The sequence below is a fragment of the Molossus molossus genome, unplaced genomic scaffold, assembly GCF_014108415.1.
Source record: "Molossus molossus isolate mMolMol1 unplaced genomic scaffold, mMolMol1.p scaffold_m16_p_9, whole genome shotgun sequence".
In the NCBI taxonomy this organism is placed as follows: domain Eukaryota; kingdom Metazoa; phylum Chordata; class Mammalia; order Chiroptera; family Molossidae; genus Molossus; species Molossus molossus.
In genome coordinates, this window is record NW_023425403.1 from 5,312,509 (window position 1) to 5,339,354 (window position 26,846).

The window sequence follows — 26,846 nt, forward strand, 5'->3', positions numbered from 1 at the left end:
CTGACTCAGCAGCCCAGACAGCGGTGGCAAGTCTCACAGGAAGCTGCCGTGTCCGGTGTCCGGCGGCATAACGTGCGCTCACGGGGAACTGGGATGGAAGCCATGGGAAGGAAGGCGGTGGCCCAGCCCCTGCTCCAACACCCAAGGAAGGATGCGCTGCCGGAGGAGCGTTGGCCACCCCGTTGGTCCAGCCGACGGCCAGCACCTGCCTGCGCACTGACCATCTAACAGAGCAGAAGTTTCAGGGGAGTTATTTCAAGTGCGACCGAGGAAAACGATTCCCAAGTAAACCTTGCAGGAAGCAATGTCGCTTGGCGACAGAGTTAATCAGGGAGCAAAATGGACCCAGGCAAAATTTTAACACAGTGATATTCACAGACCCAGCTCTTCCTTATGCCGGAAGCATACAACTTTGTCTAATTCTTATGCATTTAAAAAACAACAACAACACATGCTGATTATAGAAATTTCCATGTGTGGAAGACCCAAAAACAAAACACTTGCCCTAGCCAGTTTGGCTCAGCGGTTGAGCATCAGACTGCGGACCAGAGAGTCCCCGGGTGGTTCAGTTCCCACTAGGGGCACATACCACAAAAACAAAGAAACAAACGAAAAAAACCACTTCATGAATATATTCCCATTTATGTCATGTCTAGAAGTGAATTAAGGTATAATTATTTTGCTGAGGACAGTTCCCACAAGGTGTTTTTTCTCCCTCTATCTCTCCCTCTGGTTTAGGAACATCTACACACCTTACCAAGATGTAGGGCGTGCTATTTCAAAGGTTGAAGGATAGTCTCCCAAAGGAAAGACAATAGCTAAATACCCCCAGGATAGCCACCACGGTGTGAAGAAAGTCCTCTCCTGAAGGGGGGCAGAAAGCTGCAGAGTGGGGTGCTCGGCAGCCCCTCCCCTTCACGCTCTCCCAGGACCCTGCCTGGCCAGGAGGGGATGTCGTAGGATTCTGGTTGTTCATCGAAGTCCAGATGTTCAATAAAAAAGAATATTCAAATTCTTTCTTTTCTTTTCTACTTTGATGCTAAAGTCCTTAAAGGGAAATGTCTGGGGACAAGATTTCTACGTGGAAACTTGAAATTTAATATTTTATAGGCTGGGTGTAGAATCCTTCCTACTGTCAAGGTGGCATGTTATCACACTGTGCAAAACACTGAGTGCGTGGATTATTGCAGCTGAATTCACAGCCTGCCACAGCTCACTACTTAACTGTCATATCCTGATGCAAACCGAGGCCACTTTTTCTTGCTAATAAATATGTTTTTATTATGAAAATTTAATTTAATTAATTCTACCTCTACCTTCGAGTTCAAGAAAGCAAGATCGATTTGCCTACAGGTACCAGAGATAGTAGACAGGTCATCCCGCCGTTAACCTCGAAACCACCGTCCTCAGTCGGACCTGCTGTAGCACCCTTCACTGTTGCAGAATTCCCTGATGACCAATTCCTTCATTACTCCATAGAAGAGTTTTATTGCGTCTTTCCATCTTTGATATGAAAATATCTATTGATTTTCTACTAAGGTCAAGGCATTATGCTTGCAACTGGGGAGACAGTATTCAACACAGGAAGAGTTCTCTGTGTCATCTAGTAAAGACAATGACCGGTGGTAACAAATTAGTGTGATAAATGTTATGACGAGTGAGGCCAAAGGAGAGACCGGATCTGCATTAAGGGGGTGAGGAATCACCAGAGGCGTGGTGGAGTGTACGGTGGAAGGTGGGGAGGTACAGGAGAGATCCTGGCAAGAAGGGGGTAGGGGTGGAGTTGGAGAGTGTGTGAGGGGTGGGGGTCTGTGGAAGTAGGTCTGGTGAGGTCAGCAGGGACCACATCATAACACATATTGAAGACAAGCCCTCTGTGCTTGTGCCCATGTGTTTGCAAAATCATGTTCCATTTGTTGTCACATCTGGACCACAATAAGATTGCTCTGGCTGAGATTTAGAGAGTAGATCAGAGAAGCTCCATGAATAGAGTTAGAAGATCGGTTAAGTGGCTACGGGAATAATTTCCATGGGAGAAAATGATGACTCGTCTATGGGTGGCTAGCGAGGATGGGGAACACATATGGCTTCAAAACACTTGGGAGGCAGGGTAGCCTCTGAGACTGATTTTACGTCTGTTGGCAGACGAGAGAGCGCCCAGGTCTTGAACCCCTGAATGGGTGGTGCTGCCATCCTCTGAGACAGGAAACGTGGGGGAAGGAACATTTCATGAGGAGATATGTTTCATTCGCATCTGATGAGTTTGGGGTGATTGTGGGATGGCCCGGTGGACCAGCAGGGGCACTGGTCTAAGTCCAAGTTAGAGGGAAAGAAGCAAGAGAGAGAGGGAGAGAGATCATTACTTTGTAGCTAACACTCAGAGCCTTGGAGCAGCTGAGACAGTGTGTGTGTGTGGGGGGGTACTAGGGCCCAGGACGGAGCTGGCGGAGGGAGGAGGAGGGCGAGAGGGCCCAGGACGGAGCTGGGGGGAGGGAGGAGGAGGGCGAGAGGGCCCAGGACGGAGCTGGGGGGAGGGGGGAGGAGGGCGAGAGGGCCCAGGACGGAGCCGGGGGAGGGAGGAGGAGGGCGAGAGGGCCCAGGACGGAGCTGGGGGGAGGGGGGAGGAGGGCGAGAGGGCCCAGGACGGAGCTGGGGGGAGGGAGGAGGGGGGCGAGAGGGCCCAGGACGGAGCCGGGGGAGGGGGGAGGAGGGCGAAAGGGCCCAGGACGGAGCCGGGGGAGGCAGACATTCCGTGCAGAGGCCCCAGGAGAGAAACCTGAGAAGCATCACAGGAGCAACAACAAAACCAAGGAGGCATCAGGGCGGAGGCATCGGGTCTCCCACATTCTCTCTGCCCTGCGTCTTCATGTTCCCCCCAGGAGACAGATACACAGTTCAAGTAAATTCAAGACTAAAGACATAGTAAGAGCACATCTATTCAGTTGTACCCCAGCCCGCCCCCTTCTGCTGTACTGAGCTCTGTGCCCCGAGGCCGGGGAGCCCTGGCCTCCACTCCCCTCCTCCCCCGCTGCGGGCCTGCCCTGGGAAAGAGGGGCCGGAGCTGGGCAGGGGTGTCACTCCGGGTGCCACCCCCGACTCTGTTCCTCCAGGGGCGGTGGTCCTGGCGAGTTTACCGCCCCCACCAGCCCCCACCCCTCCACACACACTTCAGGACATGGACCCCGTGTCCCTGGTGGACACGGTGTTTGTTCCCTAGGATCCCAGCTGTTGGACTCGCCTTGTTGTGCTGTCTTCAGTGCGGTCTGGGAGCAGCTCCTCCGCCCCAGGCTGGCGGTGGGTTAAAGGCCATCTCCTGGGGGTCAGGACCCACGCAGTCGCCTGGGCATGGACCGAAGTCCTTGTCTCTCCCCAACCTTGCTCAGCACAGTCCAGCGCTCCGGAGACTTGGACCCCACCCTTCCTCACCTTGCTCCCTTGCTCAGGGATCTCACGGGTCCATGACTGCTCCTCCACCCGAGACCTGCCCTTCTCCTTCCCACGGGAGCTGGCCTTGGCCGTCCCCTCTCCAGGAGGCAGCTCTGCCTCCCCCCAGGCCCCGTGTCGCCTGTCCCCTCCTCACAGCACCCTCATGAAAACCGCTGACGTTCCCTTCACTTCCTCTGCCCCTTCCCTCCCCAAGGTCGTCCTTAGCTCGCTCCACCGCCTCTGCTCCAGACCAGCGAGTGCGAGTCCCCAGGACAGTCACCGGGGACAGCTGCGACCGAAATTCCTTGCTGAGCACTCCGTCCTTTCTGAACTACATTCCGTCCCCCTCGGACAGGTGTCAGGAGAAAAACCAATTAAAAGTAAGAGGCTTACTTCTCCCTGTGGAAAACGAGATCCCTCCCTTGTCTTTCTCAGAACATTTGCTTTAGAAAACTTGTAAGCACGTTCTCCCCTCTTTGAAATGTATTTACAGCTTTCTGAAGAACTTCATAGACTCTCGGTCAGCTTACTGACCAAGGAGTGTCTTTCTCGGGAACCGACTCTTTGACATGCCGACATCTGGAGAGAGCACCGTCTCCCAGTGTCTGTGGGAGTCAGGGCCGGGCTTCAGGGTGCACCGTGCTCCGGGTTGCAAGATGTGCGAGTTAGTTTTCCCTCTGGATGAAGCCAGTTAGCAGTTAGCTAGCACAGATGGTCTCCCCGACTACCAGCTAAGTTAGGGTGACCTCTGTGTGACCAATGGTGCCGTCGAGTCCTTTGGAGGACTAGTTATTTGCCTTGAGAGCATGTGTGTAAGGGGTTATCTGCTTGGCTACTGTTGGGCAAGAGTCTCATGGAGAATTTGTGCCCTCACTTGGCAGCATGAGAATGTCACCCAGAGAGAGAGTGCCCACACAGACTGTGCTGGACGCATCGCCTCGTGTGGGACACCTTCCCTCGGTCTCCACTCAGAGAATGTTTTTCTGTGTTTACTTGAAGTGTGTGCATCACATGGCGCCTGGCCACCCCCCTGGACAGGCTCCTTCCTCTGCATCACCAGGCGGTGCAGGTCGGCGAGGTCCCGTGCTGGCCACCACTGGGATACAGTGGACAAGAGTGTGTGGGCGTCTCTTCCTGGTGGCTGGTGGTAGTTGTTCCAATAGCGGAGCCTCCCCTGGGATTGGTGAACCGTGTGTGGTGGCCCTGTTCTCTCGGGATTGGTGGCCGGTGCACGGCAGTCCGCTGGACAGCTGGACACAGGGGTGAGGTCTCCTCTGTCTCTGCAGTTCCTTAGCGGCGGTTGTGAGATGCATCACACTCAGGTTTAATGCTTATTCCATGATAAAGGATCGGGGTCTCTGCTACCTGCGTAGGGGGCTCCTGGATTGGGAGACGCTTTGGTTCTGGTTTCCCGACATTGGTTGTCACCCACCCTCCTCTTCCGTTCTGTATAATGTCATCTGCTGTCCACCAGTCTTGTGTCCCACACTGCAAAGTGATTTTCACAATGGGACTCTGATGACATCCTTCCCTTTCCCCATGCTGCCTACTTAAATTACTTCACTGACTCTTAGAGCGGAAACTGAGACCATTTACCAAGGTCCGCAGTCTCAGGCTTCATCTTGCACCATCCGCAGGGTCTCCGGCCATCCCGACCTTCCAGTCTCTCCAATGGACCACACCCCCGAACTCTGACGCGTTCCTCCCTTCAGCACTCCACCCGATTTTGCCTAATTTATCTGAGTCACCAGGGCCTTATCGACGTCAGTGTCAGGTCTTTGAGGACCTCAGCTGTCACCAAGGCCAGTTAGACTTTCCCGGTTCAATGCTCAGAGCACTTGCAGATGGTGCTGGGGAGTCACGTGGTCACTGTCGTCTTCTCCCTTGGACTGTGAGCTCCGAGAGCGCAGACGCAGTGTCTGCTTTACATTCTGTGGCGTCCATGGCCGAGGACGAAGCTCAAGCCAGGGGCAGTCGTCCTGCTGCCCCAGGGCAGCGTGTTGCCGTCTGTGAGCAGTGCCTGCGAACCCCCGCAGGCAGCCCAGCGTCAGCGTTTTCCAGTTGTTGGCGCCCCCTTGAGTTCTACCCCTCAAGGTGTGTGGCTGAGAAATCGAGGTTCCACTACCGTATTTCTCAGGTATTCCATTCCCAGAATCGCGTTGGCTTTCGATGTAGATGGCCGTTGCTCATCTATTGCTGCGTAACAAACACAGAACTTAGTGGCTTCAAACAGAAGTTCAACTTCTTCTGTAAAGGGTCACATGGTGAAGATTTGCGGGATCTCTGTTGCCGTCGGCCCCCTCCACTGTGTTCCCACACATCTTGATGGGTGGACACTGACACTTGAACTGCATAGGATTTTACTGCATCAAGAAACATGAGTGTTGTTTTGATTTTCTTCAGCCATTGAATAATGTAAGGTGTAGTCTTTGCTCCCAGCCAGACGGGTGTGGGCCCCAGGTTGCCAAGAACAGGATTTTATTACCTTTACTTGGCGGGGCGGGGGTGGGGAGGGTTAAGAGGTGAGGCAGAGCTTAGCAGGGTGCTGGGTCTGCATCCCTTGCGGCTGGATGAGGTTCACTCGGAAGCACTTCCTTTGGATGCGCTGGGATCACAGGGGTTTCGTCCACGTCTGGCATCTTGGCGGCGATGCCTGCAGGCTGGGCCCCCGGGGACCGTGCCTGCACTTGCTGAACTGACTGTCAGAGGTTTGAAGTGACCTGTACACAGGCTGGCAGAGGCTGAGGCGTTGTCCTCATGGGAGCAGTCTGGGTTTGCGGGCAGACAGGATGCCTGTCTGCAGGGACAGCGGGGCGGTGGCGGTGTCTCAGCTTCCGCCATTGAAGGTCTTGTGCTGTACACGTGGTTCACCTCCCGCCCGATCAGTTCTCTTCTTCGACCTCCTTTCGCCGACCCTCCTTCTCAGTTCAGAACAAGCCTGTGGAGGGAAAGCTCAGCCTGGTCCTGATTCACGCACGGGCTGCGGTGTGGCTCACGGGAAGTACGAGGCACTGGCCCCACCGAACCCCAGTCGCTGTCCAGCCAGAGGTGACACATGTCCGGAGAGGGCTGGATGCATGGAGTCGGGAGGAGGCGCGCGCCACCTGCCCAGCGAGCGGCCGGAACGTCCAAGCCGAGGTCAGTCCCGTTCAGCCTCTGGGAGGCTCACCGTGGTGTCTCCTGCGCGCCGCGGAGACCTTCTGAGCAGGCTTATGAAATGTCCCCTGGGGGAAAGAGGAACCTAAGCACCGTTCCCTGTGCAGGTGCTTTCATCCCCCTCTGCCCAGAAGCAGGAAAGGGCCCTGTGTTCAGAATGGCCCGCCGGCCCCTTCCCTGAGAAAGGGTCTCTGATGTGGCAGAGCGGGGAAGCCCTCCCCACCCACCGCCCTCCGGGGGCGGCCGGAATAGAGCAGGACCGATGAACCTCCTGAATATGTGTGACCGGGAATGAGTTTTCTAAAACCGAAGAATAGGTATAAGGATGTCTTCAAATACACTGCAAATTCAAAATTGGTGGATACCGACATTTGAACAGAATAATAATATCATCATTGAGTTCAGTTCGGATGAGCCATTATGCCAATGCAAACCAACTTCTCCAAGCTGGCAAAGTGTTTACGTGGTTCCTACACAACAGAGGATGTTACAGCCGACAGAAGGGTGAAGAGAGATGGAAGAATACACTAACAAAAACGACAATCAGAACATTGCGAGTGCAGTGGGGGGGGGGGGCACGTGCCCCCCTGGGAAACGGGCAGAAAAGTGTCTTCTCAGCCTGCTTCCCCTGAAATCAACTCACTTTCGGAGCCGTGCGGAATACTGCCCACGTGGAGATGTTTACTTGAATCTTGAGTTTGAACGCTGATTTTACATTTTAAATGATTTATAAAGCCATCTAAAGTAGCTCCATGAACGCATCAGTGTCATGGTATAGAAATTGTAGAATCAAAAGAAACACATTGACTCGAGTACCACTTCTAAGTTTAGTGCTGTATTTAGAAATACTTTTAATTACAAATGTAGTGAGAGTCCTATTAGCCAGCGGGGCCGCCGCAAACGTATACGGCCAAACCCAGGACAGGTCCGTGCCTGTTGTGATGGGAGCAGGTAAGGACTGGGAAGATATCCACGGGTTTGGGGTAGTAATGGAAGGAAGAGGGTGAGGGAAGATTTTGAGCAGGGTCGATAAATAGTCAAGCATGAATTCTCGGGGTTAGGGGAGAACCCAGAAGGAGGTGGAGGGACTGGTCCCTGTAACAGGTGGGTGTGTATGTGCCCTTTACACTGGATAATGAAACTATTGTCTAGATTTGCAAGAAGACAGGCAAGCCTTCAGAGGTTTTGCATTTGATCGCTTCTGTTAGTCTTCATGAAAGAGTAGCTACGGGGATATTTTATTAGCCAAGATCCCCGAACCCCTTCCGTCTTTCAAGCAGTTTTGTCAGAGTCAGAACACAAACAATTCGGTTTTAGAAAACAAAGCTGTTCTAGAATATGACTGCTAATGGAGCACTTGAAAGCCTTCCTTGTTTTGACAGGTCAGGTTCAAGTAGTATTTGTGGGCATAAGAGAGTGGTTTGTTTTCATCTTCCTCTCGACATCTCATCCCAGGGAAAGTTTGGCGCCGTGATTTTTTTCAAAGAAGTACTGTCTGGAGTTTTGACAGTGTTCTCTGTTGATAATCCTTAACCAATTAAAGAGGAGCTACCGGAAGCCTTGTTCATGAAAGATTTACGGAAAAGTCACGAAGCCGTGGAATTCAAAACGAGGGGTGTAAAGATAAGTGAGCATTTTTGAATAATAACTTATTCAGTAAAAGACAAAACTTATCACCTCAAAATACAATGCAACAGCATTAAAAGAATATATCTTGGGAGACAGTTCTCTCCCCTAACAACTCTTCAGAATAAACAAATTTCTTCAGGGTTACTTTGAAAGATTGAAAAGACACTTGATAAGTAATTGGGTCGACAGAAGCCCTGTTTTGAGACAACACTCCGGGGATATACACACTTCTTGCCCACAAGCAACGGCATCGTTTTGATAATTTGTAAAACAAAAACATTAGCTTGTCTCTAGTTCAACTGACACATGTGTAGAGAAAGAAGCCAGTTCGTTAATTTCTAAGTGATACTGGGTGTCAAGGGCTGTATTAATTCTCTTCACTGCCACCTGATAACGACTAGTTTTTGGTATATGATGTTACTTTTGCAAGATTTGATTCTTTATGTTTATTTTCTTCTTAAGTTGAGGGCCAGGGCGGCAGGAGGTGAGGCCCCAGGCTGGAGGAGACCCCCTGCACGAGAGGGCTCCTTCTGCAGGAGAGACGGGCGAGGGGGAGGGATTCCCACACATCCCACTCCCACGTGTGCCCGGCACTGTGGTGGGGGACTCGTGGTTTCTAGTCCACAGCAGCCCTAGACAGCATGCATCCGGATGGTGTTGGACAGATGTGGAAGAGGCTCGGAGAGGTGGGGAGCCGTCTCCAGAGCATGGACCGCGTGGTGGCAGAACTCGCCCTGAGGGCTGTGGCATCCAGCTTCACGCTCTTCCCTGCGCACCAGGCTGATTCCGGGGGCGGCCGGGCAGCGTCTGTCTCTGGGCTGCTTGGACTCTAAGCGCCTCTGACTCCGCCGAGGGGCCTGTGCAAGTGCAGATTCTGACCAGCGGGTCTGGAGTCCTGCTTTGGAGCCGGCTCCCGATGGTGCGGATGCGGGCGGGCTGGGGGATGCACTCGGAGGAGCCGGTCTCCGGTCCGCCCTCTTGCCTTCCGCTGTGGAGAGGAGGGGTGGGAGGTTAGGAGGCAGAACGGCAGCAGAGCTGAGTCTGCGTTAGTGCCAACAGCAAAGATGGTTTGGGAGAAGCCCCTTCCTGTCGCGCATCAGCCCCCAGAGTGGCCGCATAGAAAGACTGTGTGCTGACTGTGGACACTCCGTGCACGCACTCTGTCCCCTCTGTTAATCAGATTGCTGTCCTCCCTCCTCCAAGGGGTTCTGGAGTGGCCACCGCTGCCAACCCTTGTGTTCCAACGTCCTCGTGTAACTCGACTATAACATCGGGAAGTGTGATGCACAGATGAGGTGCGGAAGGACGCCATCGCAACCCCTGTCCCGCAGGGATCAGAAACCCAAAGGCCCACGGCAAGCAAAGGAGTGGGCAGGCTTCGCAGGGTGCCCACAGCTCCCGGGAAGGACAGGAGGACGCAGGGCTGGGCTGAGATGCACAGTCACCCAAGGTCTCAAGCACCCCATGGTGACCTCTGAAGCCAGCATTATAGCAGAAGAGCTTGGTTTCCAAGAGATCCTAATTAGTTCAGAAAGGTTATTTGAGCCTAAAGTCATTTACAGCTAGATCTCACCTAACGACCCTGCTTGCATCTTTGGATGATTGAGTCTTCTGAGAACATCTAGGATCTTCCAGTGGTGTGTGTGGGTGTATGTGTGTGTGGGGGGGCACCACCATGTAATTCTGGGCCATCTGATAATCACGTGTTTCTCCTCTTCACATACATTCATCCATGGTGATATCAGTGACAACCTTTCCTCCCATTTTATGCTCACCATAGACCTTCCAATCATCTTCTGTAATTTGGCTTCAAAATGCTCACTGAACAGGGGTCCGTCTTGTTGGCAGGAGATTGCTAGAGAATCTTATTAAATAATATCAGCTAGTGGCTCTCTTCCTATACCGACATCTGGCATCTGGGTGATTCACATCTACTTACATGATTTCCTAAAATGAATCAAATCTTGGGAAAGAGTTTGGTGTTTTCATGGATTTTGTACATTATTTGAACTGTCAAGGATTATCAGATGATTCAAACAAACGATCTTAACAAAATATGTTTTTAAATTGTCCTAGCCATAATAAGCCTTACTAAATGGCCATTGGTTCTAGAGCCACAGTTTACATTATGGATCTGTCCTCAGAATATCAAATCACGAATTCAGTTCATGTATTCCCTGTATTTATAGTTTTGTGCACAGGTTACATTTTGAGAAGCCCAGTGTTATGTGTTATGGACTGTTTGTACCCCACACGTGCTATCTATATGTTGAAATCGAATCCCCAGTGTGATGGTATTCGGAGCGAGGACCATTGAGGTGATTAGGGTTAGATGAGGTCATGAGGGTGGAGTCCTCATGAAAAGGTTTGGTGCCCTTATTAGAGTCAAAAGAGAGCTTGCTTCCACTCTGCTGTGTCATGAGAGGACACCATCTGCAAATCTCTCTCGCTTTTTTCTAAACAACTTTATTTGAGCCTCAGATTTTTTTTTTTCTCCAAATGCAGTTAGCGGGCCAGGCCTGCTATACAACTGGTGTCACGTAACTCCTGAACGGAAGCCCCCGTTTTCCTTGGACCCACACCTCCCTCTGTGGGAAGCAAAATCTGTGACCCTTACATTTGTACAGGTCTTCATTTTAGCCCTTACTCTTGCTTGACGATGTAACATTTCTGATCATTTTTTTCTGATAGAATAAAAAAGGTCGGCAGCTTCATTGTTTCGCAGCAGAGTGTTTTGTAAATGGAAGGTCTGACAGCACCAGCCTGATCCTCAGTTCCTCCGTGCAGATGCGATCTTTCTGTTCCGGAGGTTCCGGAAACTTTGGTCTGACTTCCTGCTGCAGCCTAGATCGCAGTATTAGCAGCATTTCCGAGCCCTTCGTGTGTGTGGACCGGTGCACCTGAGACAGGTCTCCACCGCAACCCTAAAGGTAGGCACTGTCATGACCGCCATCCCGTGTTATAGGGAACAGCACCAAGAAGGGGGTTACTGGCTCAAGGGCACACAGCTCAGCGGCAGAGCCGGGGTGTGAACCAAACAGATTCAGTCCCAGAGTTCCTCTACGAGTGTGTGCCTGTGTGCAATATACATGCTACAGTATCGCAAAGCACTCTCAGTCAGTGCTGTGCTGGTAAACTGTCTCTCCAGGAGGAAAAACAAGCGCTAATTAGCAGTGTTTGCTGACATGTGAGGTATAAATACTCCCACCCCGGCTACCTCCAAGCTATTAACAATTTAGCAGTGGGCCCCGCTGGTTAAAGCAGGCTCCACACAGCACCGCTTGAGCCTCATTAGAACTAAACTGAGTGAACCTGGAACTTGGATGGTCTGATACTGCTCTTATTCGGAATTTGTCTTTGGTTTAATTTTCTATTGGCCTTAATTACAATGAGCAAAACAAGAAAGAAAGACAAATGGTAGGGGTTTTATTTAGGAATGGAAAGAAGTATTTTGACATTTATGGTGCTGAAGGATTTTGCACAAGTTAGAAAAAGATAGATGGCTAGCAACTAGAAGAGACTTGGTTTTTCCCCATCTCCTCTAATATAATTTTCTTACAAATATTACACGTCAACATCCACTTTACAGAAAGCAAATTTTAATTAAAGAAAATAAATGAGCGACCCCATCTAGTGCACAGCATAGAAAGTTCACAAGTTTAAATCACCAATTCTTGAGTATACTGCCCATGCTTTAGAACTACGGATGACTTCCTGTCCCTATAACTCAGAAGCAAATAGGTTGATCATAGCAACGTTAACTTCCATTATATCCATTTTATATGTGACAATTAGTTTATCCTTCCAATGGGCTTGCTCTCTCCAAACACTGAGATACAGCTTTCCTTTACGGCTGACCCTGGGTTGCACAGGAAAATCGATTATAGAGCACATAGGACCCACAAACAGACAGTTGTTATTCTTTATAGACCTCATTATCTCATCTTTTTAACTTCCTAAGTCAGGGGTTGAAAGTATACTCAGTAACACATAAATAGCATTAACACTCAAGAAAACCAGCAAAAAATTTACGCCTTTTTGGAAGCTTTCTCAAGAGTCTAGGAATCGTACAAAATGACAGCAGTACAAGGACATACATGGGTCTCAATTTATCTTCATAATTAGCATCCATTTAGGACATATATTTATGTCACCGCATTTTTTCCCAAATGAATTTAATTAAACAGTTAACCTACTAAATGAATTCAATTATATGCATACCTCCAAATTCAGTCACCAAGCATCGGGTATAATGACACTTTAAAAAGTTTAACAATTGAAAACTATGGCATCTAATAGTATGTGACAGTCCGTGTATAATATCTTAATTAAGAATATATAGTCCATTATTTGCCTTCTGTAACCAAAGGAATCACTTGCTGATATTGGAAATAGGTATTTTTGTTGTTGTTTATGTGTATATAGCACACATATATATTTCTAAAAACTTCAGTTCAGCATTTTTCTTTATAAAATTTTTTTTTCTTTATTGATTTTAGTTAGAGAGGAAGGGAGGGAGAGATAGAAACATTGATGAGAGAGAACATTGATTGGCCGCCTCCTGCATGCCCCCTGCTGGGGATCAGGCCCACAACCTGGGCATGTGCCCTGACCGGGAATCGAACTGGTGACCTTCTGGTGCATGGGTCGATGCTCAACCACTGAGCCACACTGGCCGGGCCAGGTCAACATTCTTTAAGAGTAAATCAAGACCTGCTAAGAAGAGTTTGAGCAAGGGGAGGAAACCAAGCATCGTTTGAGATTCTCTCCATTACTTGGTGTGCACTATTTAGTAGTGCAACCTGATAAAATCTAAATTATATTCGTTGCTATTTCATTCAAAGGAATGAGATTGTGTCGGTGTTTTAGATGGGATTCTTGGACAGGGCAATGGATGGCTGGGAAGTTTTATCACAATTAATTCAATGTTCATTGTGTGAACACTCCCAGAGGGTCCCCCTTGGCCTTTGTTAAACCATTCTTTAGGGTTTGCACTGCAGTATCTGTTCTGACTTTCAACTTACCTGCAGGTCTACAAGGTTTTACCCCACATGTAAGGTACAGTGAATGATAGCAAAATCGGGGATTCCTTATGAATTGCTGTTGACAGTGTCAAGGACCAAGAAGAGCCAGAGACTTTACCGTCCTCATCCGCTAACAAGACGCTGGCAGAAGACAGGAGGTACCTGGGTCGGAGACAGAGGACTTTCGGCACAGCAAGCAGCATGATCTTCATTTCACATTCAGGCTCCCACTAGGCCCCAAGGGACAGAGAGGGGACCTCGGTGAGTCCTGCACATGGTAAGTCCTCATCAGTGCTGAGGAAGCTCAGGCTTAAGAAACCAAATATGTTATAAGAAGACTGCCAATAAGTCTCCGCCTCAAAAGGAGACATTCTCTTTATTATACTGACAGCAAATGAATTGTCCCTTGCCCAGGAGGGTGATGCTCTCTCAGATCTCAATCTTCAAGGCATCCGCTATAGAAACATTCTTTTTTTGTTGTTGTTACAGATGTTTCTTTTTTCCCCCATTGACACCCTCCTCCCAGCCCCCCACCCCCAGCATTGTTTTCTATGTCCTTGTTTACACACACATGCGTTTAAGTTCTGTAGTTTCTCTCCCCCCCCCCCCCCACATCCACCTCCTCTGAGGGTTTTCAGTCTGCACCCCACTTCCATGTCTCTGGGTCTGTTTTGTTCCTCAGCTTATGTTCATTATATTCCACAAATAAGTGACATCATGTGATACTTGTCTTTCTCAGCTTGGCTTATTTCACTTAGGATAATACTTTCCAGGTCCCTCCATGTTGTCTCAAAGGATAAAAGATCTTTCTTACAGCTGCATAGTATTCCATTGTGCACACATGTACCACACTTTTTTTATCCACTCATCTACTAATGGACACTTGGGCTGTTTCCTGATCTTAGCAATTGTAAATAGTGCTGCTATGAACATAGGGGTACATATATTCTGATTGGTGTTTCAGGTTTCTTAGGATATATTCCTAGAAGTGGGATCATTGGGTCAAATGGCAGATCAATTTTTAAATTTTTGAGGAAATATCATAGTGTTTTCCATAGTGGCTGCACCAGTCTGCATTCCCACCAGGAGTGTACCAGAGTCCCCTTTTCTCCACACCCTCGCCAGCACTTGTTTGATGATCGGAAAGATGGTCCAGAAAGCTAGCTGGCACCATGCTCCTGCACAGCACTGCAGCAACAATGCGTGATCTAAACTGAGATGCTATTACCCTCCTCACTGGCCAAATAATTAATTTTAAAATTTGTCCTAGGGATTAATCAATGCAAATGAATGAAGAACAGGAAAGGACCAAATTCTTATTACATAATTTGTGGGGAAGGTTCTTCCTCTTTCCTATTGGGCTAAAAATAACAAACCCTTGGGTGAAATCGGCTCTGGAGGTACTGATCGAGACATGTTGATATTGCCGATACCAGAGTCACTTCCTTTTTCTAAGTGTGGTTGTTAGACGGACCTAAGCGAATGCTGAAGTCGAAGCCGCTCCGCCCCGGGGCCCGTGTGCAGGAAACGCACCAGGAGGTGGAAGGCGCGAGCTGGAAGGTGAGGACGCGATCGGGTGGCAAGCCCCGCGGGTACATGTATCCAAGGGACAAAGTGAGCGCGGTAAGAACCACTCAAAGTTGATTAACCCATAAGTACACTAGGGCAATTTTATTTTTTCTTTTAATTATTTTTCTTTCATTGATTTTAGAGAGGGAGAGGGAGACAGAAACATCGATGAGAGGACATCGATTGGCCGCTTCCTGCACGCCCCCCACTGGGGATCAGGCCCACAACCTGGGCATGTGCCCTGACTGGGAATCTAACTGGCGACCTCTTGGTGCAGGGGTCAACGCTCAGCCACTGAGCCACACCAGCCGGGCTTTATTTTTTAAATTTATTTGAGAGAGAGGAAGAGAGGAGAGACAGAGAGAGAAACACTGATTTGTTGTTCTACTTCTTCACGCATCCATGTGCCCTAACCAAGGACTTAACCCCAAACCTTGGCACATCTGGACGATGCTCTAACCAGCTGAGCTACCCAGCCAGGGTTGCTAGGACAGTTTAATTTCACCTTAGTAAGCAAGTGGGAAGAAAAACACCTGTTTCTATTGGCAAAGGGAAATGACCCTGCAGAGTGCCAAGCATTGCCGCCCCCTCACCTTACCTAAGCCATCTTCAGCCACCAGTGTGCACAGCCAGAGCACGTAACACCTTCACTTCGTAAAAAGGTAGGTCACCATTAAACTGTCCAAGTAACTTTTTGCTCTTGCTAAGTTGTAGTGAATTCTTTCCAAATTCAACTTCCAGTTGGCTCACACTGCTCTTTACGGACTGGGCCATTGCCCTAGCTTCCTGTGTCCCTGCAACCTCAGGGGCCCCTGGTGTCACATCATCGGAGGCGAGTTCCCCGTGCACATGTCAGAAGTAGTTTTAACTTTTCAAAAGAAAGGACAACCCATCTGCAGCATTCAAATATTATACTCAAATCTAGAGCTTAAAAATACATTTCCAAAGCTAATTTCATTACTTTTTCTAGATTTGACTTATAGGACAATTATTTCCATCAGGAAGAATGTGAATTAAAGAGAAAATAGCTTTAAAAACATGTGGGTGGCTTTTGTCAGCTAAGCTCCTGATCTGCTGAGGGACCGGCCCCGAAGACGTTGTCTTGTTTTCCTGGTGGCAGTGGCCGCCTCACGTGGGACAGACAGCAGACTCAGACGGGCACTGTGCCGACCTGAGGGCACTGCCCTTTACGTCCGCCACTCCCCCCGCTTCCCGGGCCCAGGATCAGACTGGGCCAGTCCGCGCACCTGCGAGCGCTCGGAAGGACCGTTTTCTCTTCCGCTCTGAGCGAAGCTGCAGGATTATCTCCGCATTAACTTCCAGGCACCAGTGAGGAGCTGCTAACTGTGCCTTTCAAGTCCTCGTTTGTGAGGAACTGGGCCTGGGATGGAGCAGGCTTCCCAGACAGTGAGGACGCGCAGCGAGGCCTCAGGCAGCTGACAGCGGTCTAGAAACTACAGCTTCCCGGCCCCAGGGGGCAAACAGCAGGCGGTATTAAGAGGAGTCCGGGGAAGGCAGATGTACTGAGGACAGTGTCGTCCGTGTGGGGTTATGGCGGGCTCTGGACGCTGCAGGTAGTGCTTCTGAAGGACAGGACGTGCGGAGAGAGCACACACACCTCACACAGCGGACAGCCGGGGCCCGAACTTGGCCTGGCCAGGCAGGACCAGGCTGGACGCAGGCTCACCGACGTAGCTCTAACTGCGATCACCAACCTGGGCGCAGGAGACTGGTAAAGCCTCGGGACAGGTCCAGCTCCCGGAATCCTCCTCGGAAGAAATGACTACACCGAATCTCAGTGGCGAACAGATCAGAGGTGGCTGTGACCAAACCTTCACGCTGAAGCTCTAGCAGGGGAACGGACCAGCCTGCTCCTCAGACTGCCCGCACTTTCTAACTGCTGCACAAGCAGCGCCTTTATTATCAACAGCATCCTTCCTTCTCCGGACCCGACAGCGAGAAGGCCGCGTGGCTGTGATGTCCTGAAATTCAGTCTGGGCGGATCCCGTGGCCTCAACCTTACTCTTTCCTTTGGGTGCAAAAAACGTGGACACTCTAATTATTTTAAGTATTCAAATACAGATTATTTCTTTTGGCTTTAAGATATCACTATGGAAATAAATTCCCATGTGGTCAGTGTGGCTCAGTGGTTGAGCATCGACCCTGCACCAAGAGGTCGCCAGTTCAGTTCCCGGTCACACGCCCAGGTTGTGGGTCCGATCCCCAGTGGGGGGCGTGCCGGAGGCGGCCAGTCGATGTTCTCTCTCATCAGTGTCCGTCCCCCCCCCACTTCTCTCTCTGTAAAATCAATAAAGAAAAAATAAAAATAAATTCCCAAAGTAGCAATTCCTTAAAGCATTGAGAAGAAATCCCAATGTCACCTAAAATGTAACCACATAAAAGACACATACACATACACATTCCCGTTCAGGTGACATAAAAGCCGAAAGGAAAGGACGACGACCCAGCCGTGCGCAGGGAAGGCCGCCCGGCGTTTATTCTGGGCGAGGCCTGCACCGCGGGCGGATGGAGACCGCACCGCGGTGGGTGCGTGACCCCAGCCTCTGCTGCTTTCTTCTCTGAAAACAGATGCCGATGGGAACACTGGATTAGATGCAGTCTACTTTCTCCTCCACTGGCTCATTTCTCAGCGAATTATAAACCATGAAACTAAACTGGGAAAATGTCGGTAGTTTATTACAGGCAGCACCTGTGGCCAAGAAGAGAGAGTCGTTTGGTTACAGGACGCACACTCACAACCTGCTGCGCAGCGGTCCGGTCCGGCTGGCCGCGGAGGGACACTGTCCCCGCCGCAGGGCGAGAACAGAAAGGGAGCAGGCCGTTACTTTCAATACAAGGGACCAGATTCATTTACAATGATATCGTTATCATCTACCATAGTAAATTCAGCTATAATTATATAATTATCATTTTACATCCTGTTAAATCCAACTTTGAGCCTTTTAAGGTTTATTTTTTAAGAGGAAATCAATGAAACTGACTTATTTTATAAATAAAGCCTTTCCCTCCCATAACTTATATTGACTTTTGTATCTTCCTACTTAAAAAAGGAGTAAGAAATTCTTCAAACAAGTTTTCCAAATACAGAACTGTGGGAATAAAAGATCACAGAACAGTAAGATGCAGTCTAACCCAGTAAGTCGCATTGATCAGTAAGCGTGTATCTTCCCCATCGGAAAACTCGCTAATGAGCAGCAGCAGCGGTTGATCCTGAAAGGCTTTGAAACCGCGAATGAAATGAAGCAAAGGACATGCCTCAGTACAAACATAATTCTGCGAACTTCTTTGGTTTACTAATTAGTGATGCATTTTGTACCTTGGAGCTCCAAGAAGATCTAAATGACTAAGACATTTACATAAGAATGGAAAAGAAATAGGGGAGGTAATTTACCCTTCTACTTCTAATTAATAAAAGCATCAGAGTAGACTGGCCTATCTCAGCACAGACTGGAGCTGAAGCTAAACTGCACTGAGGTCAGAGGTCAGACATGGACCAACAGCAAAGACTACATCACAGCTACCAGCAGTCACCAAAGGAGGGTTCTGGGTGTATTTTTAACACTTTGGGGGGTCTTGACAGGTTATCAATACACATTTTTCCAGGGCCTACTCACTATCGTCCCTGTCTCCACTGTCCAGAAATAAAATACACCGCGATATTTAAAAGTGTATGTTTTCATCAACATTTGCAAGTTCATACACATACAAACTCCAGATAGAACTCACCGTAACTTCCAGTCACATTGGCACATATGACAGCCCCAAAGAACTCTGGGAAATACTTGTGAATTCTTGAAATCACTTTCCGGCAAGCTGTGGTTGGGCTCTCTCCGCTTCTCATATATTCCACGGCTTGGTAGCTGACGGAAACAGAGGCAAAATTTGAGTCACAAAGTAAACTAACTCTCCATTTGGTTCAGGTAGAAATCTAAAACTATCAGGACTGCCACCACGGACAGGTATGGAGAGGCGTCAGCGCCCTGTGAAAGCAGGTCTATCCTTTCAACTCGTCGGCTCATCAGCTTCAGAGATGCTCCGATTTCTGCAGTAACTGCACTGAGCAGTAGCAGCCGGAGGTCGTCAAAGAAAGACGTTCTCTTTAAATAAGAAGTGGGGCTGCAATCCACAGGGAACACACTGGGCCTGCGCAGACACCCAGTTGTCATGATTGTCTTTCAGGAATTGGGCAGTGACTGCATTTCTGACTTATCATCGGTGACCAGAGTTCCCTTCGTCGGTGGCCTTACACAAATTACTCACACGGACCGAAAGTGTCCTCCTGAGAAGCAGAGTCAGCACTACTGCTCTACTTCGGGGCACGAGGATTACTCAGCCTGAATGATCGCACCATCAGCAGGCTAGGACAGAGCTGTGAGCAGTTTCTCAGACGCTCCTCTCTGCAGGTTCGGATTACCTGGCACCAACACTTACTGTCTACAGTGACAGACAGTCCTCCTCTAAAGGTCTCAGAAAGTCACACAGGTAGGAAGGCACACCTTGGGAGAAAGCGCATCAGTATGTCCCCATCCCCGGTGGCCGCGGCGGCCCCTGCAGTGTCGTCAGCGTAGGCTCCGGCTCCGGGAATTGGCGAATCTCCTATTCGACTGTGAGGACACAGCATGATCATTTAGGACAGGAAATCAAGTGCAGGAACTAAATTATTTTATGAGCTGTTTCAATAATAGTGGATATTTCTCCTTAGCCACTGATTCCTGTTTTAAGTAATTTCTTCATGAGAACACAGGAAAAAAGATTTTCACAAGTTTCAACTTAGGTTTCCACAAACCTGCATTAATTATATAAGAATGAGCCCTGGCTGGTTTTGCTCAGTGGTTAGTGTTGGCCTGCAGACCAGAGCCGCAGGTTCGATTCTGGTCAAGGGCACCTAACTCAGGGTCGTGCGTGAGGCAACCAGTTGATGTGTCCTTCTCACATCGATGTTTCTTTCTCTCTCTCCCTCCCTCCCACTCTATCTAAAGATAAATGAGAAAATATCCTCGGGTGAGGATTTCAAAAATAACAGCTTACATATCAAGATGGCAAAGATTTAGAGTGACTATTCTATTATTACTATCTTTGGTCATCTCATTTTTGCATTATCTCAACAGGTTCAAATTACTTTTTCTCACCTACAATCTATGTCTGCTTTCTATCTAATGTGCCCAAATTGGTCCGGCCGGCGTGGCTCAGTTGCTGAGCGTCGACCCATGCACCAGGAGGTCGCTGGTTCGATTCCCGGTCAGGGCACATGCCCAGCTTGTGGGCCCGATCCCCATGGGGGGCGTGCAGGATGCGGCCAATCAATGTTCCCTCTCATCGATGTTTCTCTCTCTCTCTCCCTCTCCCTTCTTCTCTAAAATCAATAAAGAAAAAAAAAAAACTTTAATGTGCCCAAATTGCACCAAGATCCTTCCTTGTAATAACCCTCAGTGCTTTTCCAGTACTTTGAAAGAAAACCTAGCGATCCTTAACTGGCTGGAGACCCCTGGAATCCGACTCATCTTCCTCCCCTACACCCAGCACACGTGCAATTTCTTTTCAGCCAGCCGGAGCCTGGAACTGAGTGTGCATGACCTCGGACGCCTCGGGCCTGGGCCTGGGGGTTCTCTTCCCTGCCTCAGGCTCGGGCGGCTCCCAGCATCTTCCTCCTGGCCTCCTTACCTACCCCCGCTTAATCAGATCGCGAGGGCCATCCCGGAACTCTCAGGCGCCAGCCGGGTCTCCCTCTCCTCTGGCACTTAGCGGATACTGATTTATTTTCTCTCATTTATTTATCACAGGCCTGAAGGCGGGCTACGCTCTGCCTCTGCACTTCCCAAAGCACCAAGCACAGGGTTTACACTCAATGCATTCTTCTCAGAGCTGTTGTTTTAGAAACACTAACCCATGTATTTTGAATTTTATACCATTTGTAGATGTACCAGCAGCAGTGCGCCCCATCTTGTGGATTACAACCATGCCTGGAATTAAAAAAAAAAATCTTTGTCAGGATCGACTCCAAAGTGTCCCTCAAATACAGCCAAATAACTGAACAGTTGGTTCATAAATATCCTCTCAATTAATTTCAGGTAGAATAACAGGAAATCGGGGGCCGCTGAGGTTACACCAGGTCTAATGTGCGCCTGAGCGAGCTGATTCCACAGCGCCTTTTGGCAGACACCCCGAGCTCCCTCCTTCCGTGTGTCAGTGCTTGTCAGACTGTTCCACAGAAAACCACTGACACAGACTGATGGAAATTTCCAACATTTCAGCCTGGAAAGACCATGTGAATGTGGCAAACACCAACTGATTACAGAACCAAATACATATAAACATGTGAAAACCCACAAGTGAATAGCCATTAGGTATTCAGGGTCTTGTGTAAGGTTAATTTACCAAAATGTATCCTGAGGCTAAGGAAAGAATGTGTGTGTGTGTGTGTGTGTGTGTGTTATATGTCAGGTACAAATTTATAGTTTCACCTGCCAGTTAAAACAATCAAAATCACCTTCGGCCACATGAATAGGGATGAAAGAGAACTACAGAAAGGAATTAAAAACAGCTTAACTTAACCATGAAGAGGTATGAAAGGTAAATTACCAATAGTATCATGACCATAATTAGCTCCCGTTTCTCCGTAGGCAGAACGATCCTGCTTTGAGATACCGGGTGGTTTGTAGGGGCCACAGTACTTTGAAGCATCTGGTACAACATTCTGCAAGCAGATTTAGGTTTTATTTTTTAGAACGGGTGATTTTAGAAATCAGCAAGTAGTTATGCACAATCACTGAACATTAGCAAAAACCCAAAAGGACATCTGGTACGTGCAAGATAAGAATTAAAAGCCAAAGGTTAACTAAGTCTTCTGTGAACAGATGGGTGTAATTCTACTGAGCACCTAGTGGGCTAGAAATCTACATTGTCTGGACAAGATCCCCAGTTTTTCTCTTCACATGCCTACAATTCTCAGCATTAACAGCAGATATAAATGAGGGTTTTTTTGTTAGGCGCTAGTCCTCAGCAGATTTAGGTATGCAACCTGACCTTTAAATTTCATGATTTTGTTTCCCGGCCAAAGAAGAATTAAGAAATTGAAAGCAAATTCTATTTCAAAACCCTCTTTTTCTCAGAGCTAGGTTCAAGTGGACATATTCTACATTTTACTGTCAGATGCCTTTATGAATCTTAAAGGCTCAAGAAAATAATCCAAATTCATAAATGAGGTGGAACATATGGATTAGCTAAAGCGAGACACTACTGCTCACGTCTTCTAATAGCGTACTCGAGGCCCCCTGGCTGGTTTTACACAGCAGCCTCCTCCCAGTACCGACCCCCGAGACGTCTCATTGCTCCAGTGCAGTTAGGATTTGGGGAAGAAACAGGTGAGCGACTGAGACAGCCTGAGTGGCAAAGACAGACTACTCTGCAGTGTCCCACTGATTTAAAGCAAGGACCCCGAGTAACACACCACTTACTAATAGCAGGACGCCTCCAGTCACACAGGAGCAAGGTCCTGGGCACACTTCACAGACAGAACATCCAAGGAATCTTTTAGCCCCAGCCGGTTTGGCTCAGTGGTTAGAGCATCAGCCGGCGGACCAGAGAGTCCCGGGTTTGGTTCCCGCTAAGGGCACGTGCCTCAGTTGAGGCTCATCCCCAGCCCTGGCCGGGGTTGTGTGGGTGGCAGCCAGTCGATGTGTCTCTCTCACATCGATGTTTCTCCCTCTCTCTCTCCCGCTCTATCTGAGGATAAATGCAAAAATGTCCTCGGGTAAGGATACAAAAAAAAAAAAAAAGATATCTTTTAGACAGATGGTTTCCAAACTCTGTCCCAGATTTGGAAACTTTTGTTCTAAGGAAACACAAGCAGAGGCACCCTGCCTGAGGCAGCCCCCGCCCCTTACACCAGACCTTCGAAGGCTTTCAAGAACACCTCGCCCAGAGTCAACTCGGGTCGGTGGTTCTCAAGTGTGACCAGGGTGCTAACCAGCCCCTTAGGCAGCAGGCAGACACCAGAGAGCAGAAGGGCGTTCACTTCTCGTTGGGAACAATGTAAAGGTCACCTCTCGTTTGGGAACAACGTAAAGGGGTGCACACAGACCCTCCAGTAATTTGGCTGGCAGTTTCCAGCGCGCCAGTCCGAATGCAGCGCTCGCGAAGCCTCGGTCGACAAATCCTCGTTGACAAACCCCATACTTTCCGCAAACTTGGTGGCTGGAGGTTGGGAAGAAAAGAAAAATGTAAATTAGTTAACTACTGTCTTCTAAACAAATATATGTACAGGAAGTGTTACAGTTCAGCTGTCTCTTAAGTGGGGCACACCGCCGAGAGCACACCCAGGAGTATTCAGACCTGAGTATTTTAAGGGCGTCAGCTTCTAGGTCTCAGCTTCCGCATCCTTCCCAGCAGTGATTTGCCTGAGGCCGTGGGAAGCACGTTATGACAGTTGTGCCCCATCTCCGTTCTTCCACTTTGCAGGAGGAAAGGCAAGCCCCTCACCAGTGAGGGTTCTCCCTGCTCTAACGAGGGCGCAATGCTCGGCACGGAGGAAGATGTGAGACGCCCAAGGGATACCTGGAGTCCACGAATAAAGATCCAGGGAGTCAGGGAGTTTCAATTCTGCATTCCAACAAAACTGAAGACCAGCTGTTGGAGTCATTAGCTAATACAAACTTAAAAGTTATTTCTGAGTATAGGCCACTGTATGATTTTCGAGGTTGACGTGGAATGCCGTAGCAAAACTCCTGCTCCTGTCTCATGTTCAGAATGCTCCCTGGGTCTTACAGCTATTAAAAGGGAGGGAAATGCTGAACCCTCCAGCCCAGCCATTCCCCGTCTACAGACAATACACCGATGTGTAAAAATCCTATTTAAAGACGAAGGAAAGTGAGAACTTAGAAGTAATGTATCCAAAGTTAAATAGATAGTAAGAAAAGCAGCTGGAATTTGAACTTGGGTCGCTTTTATCCACTGTTTTATCCAAGTCCTTTCCCCACAGTGAACACAGACAAAAGACGCGATGCTTCAGTACAGTTGAGACACACCTGACTCTCCTGCTAACAGCGTGTGTGTGGTATGTTCCAGGACCCTCCGAGCCACACCAATGGCGTTTTTGATTCGTCGCAGATCTCCCACTGCCCCTACGTTCATGGTAGTGCTGCAAGAGAACAAATGCCGTGCGGTTTAATCCGGTCCTTCCAGACACTCACAGAGTAAAAAACGATACTGCTTTACTGCAAGCCACAGCGATCTGCAGGAGAAACACCAACTAACGTAGAAGCCACAGCACAGCCGTGAAGGGCACACAAATTCCCACCACGAGCCAAGTGAAGTCCGTTTACCATGGACTCCAGCAGCACTAACACTGTTTCTCCTGGTTGTCCTAGTAGGGCTTCCGGAGGGGACTGGAGGCTGCGGTCAGGCAAACCACAGCATGTGTGGATGGCAGGATGATGGCTGGGGGTCTCCCGTACTACAGAGACCACCTTCCTCCACGGGATCCTTGGATGATGAGGGTGATTTTCTCTTAATTGAGAGGAAAACCCCTTGTGTTTGGAAAGGCCACATAAAAAGCTAGGGGTTTCAACCCTGACGAAGCCTACGAAACCCTCCATCCATCTAGCTCTCGGTAGACGACTGTTCAACTCCAACGTTCACTCCACGGGAAGCCAAGGTGCGATCCTGGGTCCCGGAGGACGCTCTTACCCATCCATGATCATGGCGTCCAGCGTGGTCTCCCCGAGTTCATCAGGACTTCCTCCGAAGCCCACCGTGCCGTCACACTGCTCGCTCTCACACTGCGCACAGCCGGTCTCCACGGCATCCAGGGCGGACCCTCCGGACGCTAAGGTCCTCCAGGCTGCATCGGAGACCAACAGTGCTGGCTTACAGAGGTATTATTCAATGCCAAATGCAACATGTTTTGAGAACTCGTAATGTCACACGTTTTTAAGTGAAACGGAATTTTTAAATCAGTGTATCAAATGCTACAAAGGAATCGGTGATATAAACAGTGGTATAGGCAAAATTATACAATGCAACTACCTTACTGTGAAGAATTCAAAGACTGGCTATAGATGAAAAGTGGGGGCTTTTCCCCCCACTTATTAATACGTATTTTTACTTTGTGTGAGAAAAGAAATATTCTCTCCTTCAATTTAAAGTTACAACTGAAGCTGCTAAAAGACAGTTACATGGAAAAATCCATTAAATCATAGCCTTATAAATGTCTGCATCATTCGATCACTAAAACTACACATTACTAATACTTTTATTGGGGTAGCATCTATCACAGCAAATCTCAATAATAATACCACAGGAGCAAGTAATTACAGTGTGGGCTTCACATGGATCAATTCATTTAATCTTCACAACAGCTTTCCGTAAGTTCTGGTGCAATTATTATACTTATAGTAAATAGGAGAAAACAGACCCGGAGAGGGTGAGTAACTTATTCAAGGTCACAGACAGCAGATAGCAGAGCCAGGAGTCAAAAGTGGCCATGTTGGCCACAGAGCCCATGGAGCACTCAGCACTATGTTCTGTGGAGCCCCATACATTGAAAAGAAAATAAAAACAACAAAAAAATCTTCAGTGGCCCATTTCTTCACTAATAAAAAGAAAATTCCTTAAAGGGTAGGTGCTATTTTTGGTAAATAATTTAAGTATTACTACTGGCCACACTGGCTTTTAAGTCTACCTTGAGAAGCTATATATGCACCATACAGACTGCCCGCTGTCTGGGCTTCTGCACTTTTCTTTTTGGTCTCATATCGCTGGGAACGTTTCTCATGGCCTGGTTCCTCATTTTCTGGGCACGTATTCACTGCTTATAACATACAAACGGAGCTCCACCAAATTCTGGGGCCAATCCTGCCCCAGAAAGTTAAATTAGCAGCCTCAGAAAGGGTCTGAAATTACTCCTGAGGTATGCTGTCTTGAAAAGAATGAAACAAACACACAATGCAGGAAGAATAACAAGATAACGGTATGTACAGGATAAGAGCAAAGCTCAGAAGACAGGCACCTATATCTCAGATCGGACAGGAGGGCAGTACAGCAGGGGAGGCTTCCTGGAAGAGGCAATCTTTAGTTTTAGGCTGCAAATCAAAATCCTTAGGGAGCTTTAAAAAAAGAAAAACAGACGCCCTAGTTCTCACAGTGAAAGCTAAATCTCAGAGGTGGGGCTCAGGCAATGATATTTCTATAAGCCCTTCAGACGATGGAAACATGCAGTCGAGATTGGAACCCCGGACTGTAGGTAGCAAATACTCTTTTCCTCCTACATGCTGATATGCTGTAGGTGCAACAAGAACATGCTTTCTCTGGGAAACTGTCGGCCGTTTGCAAAGCTGGAGTGCAGAGCACTGCTGGGGAGAACGGCGGGGTCGGATGGAGAGGCGGAGCGGTAGACGGAGACAGCCCGTGAATACACTGACGTCTGGCGGTCAGCACAGGCGCCCGTGGGCGCGGCGGAGCAGAGTCCCTGGCGGCCCCGGGCCCGCGGGACCGCGCAGAGCAAACGCGGCAGGGCAAAGGGCGCGGGCACCGGCAAGGCCGCCGCGGCCCCGCGGAGCGGGCGGGGCTGCAAGGCGAGCGCGGAAGGCCTGGCGGCCGGCGCCGCCCCGCTCCCGCCCGGCCCCAGCGGAAGCTCTCCGGCCCCGCCCCGCCCCGGCCGCCGGGCGCACCTGCTTCGGTTGCATTCTTAAAAGGCCAGGTGTTGAGAACCAGGGGGAGCGGGCAGGAGCAGCGCACGAGCGCCGGGCCGAGCAGGAGCTGCACGAAGAGCAGAAGCCTCGACTTCCGCGCCATGGCTGCGGGACCGGCCCAGCGCGACCACGTGACCCAGCGCCCCGCCCACCCGGTCCCGGGCCGCCGGCTTCTGGGCGTGGTCCGTGATTCCTAAACTCTCGCGAGACTCTGTTTCCCCTGGGACAGCCCGCGGGAGGTTTCCCTCAGGCAGGCATCGAGGCTCCGTGCTTAGGCGTTTAGACAACTTGGTCCTGCCTTGCCCGTGGTTAAAAGCAGCTCGAGCTTCAGATG

The 26,846-nt window shown here is 49.3% G+C and overlaps 1 protein-coding gene across 2 annotated transcripts; it reads right to left on the reverse strand.

The window, feature by feature from the left end:
• Window positions 1-15,139: 15,139 nt before the first annotated feature.
• On the reverse strand, window positions 15,140-26,630 carry AGA (aspartylglucosaminidase). 2 transcript variants are annotated; one of them, XM_036250402.1, is made up of 9 exons: window positions 26,492-26,630; window positions 24,510-24,663; window positions 23,849-23,961; window positions 22,906-23,018; window positions 21,405-21,519; window positions 20,710-20,785; window positions 19,322-19,429; window positions 18,552-18,685; window positions 15,140-16,833 (listed from the first exon to the last, which is right to left on the reverse strand). In XM_036250402.1, exons 1-9 carry the CDS (start codon window positions 26,613-26,615, stop codon window positions 16,652-16,654), a joined length of 1,119 nt encoding a protein of 372 aa, XP_036106295.1. In that variant the 5' UTR covers window positions 26,616-26,630; the 3' UTR covers window positions 15,140-16,651. The 2 variants fall into 2 exon arrangements, with proteins under 2 accessions (XP_036106295.1, XP_036106296.1); XM_036250403.1 differs by lacking the exon at window positions 15,140-16,833 and adding an exon at window positions 17,095-17,514.
• Window positions 26,631-26,846: the final 216 nt, after the last annotated feature.

Coding starts and splice junctions, on each gene's coding strand:
- AGA (XM_036250402.1), bottom strand. CDS start 26,615: ATGGCGCGGAAGTCGAGGCTTCTGCTCTTCGTGCAGCTCCTGCTCGGC. Junction 23,962..24,509: donor GACGCCATGATCATGGATGG/GTAAGAGCGTCC, acceptor GTTCTCTTGCAG/CACTACCATGAACGTAGGGG. Junction 20,786..21,404: donor TTATGGTCATGATACTATTG/GTAATTTACCTT, acceptor TTTTAATTCCAG/GCATGGTTGTAATCCACAAG.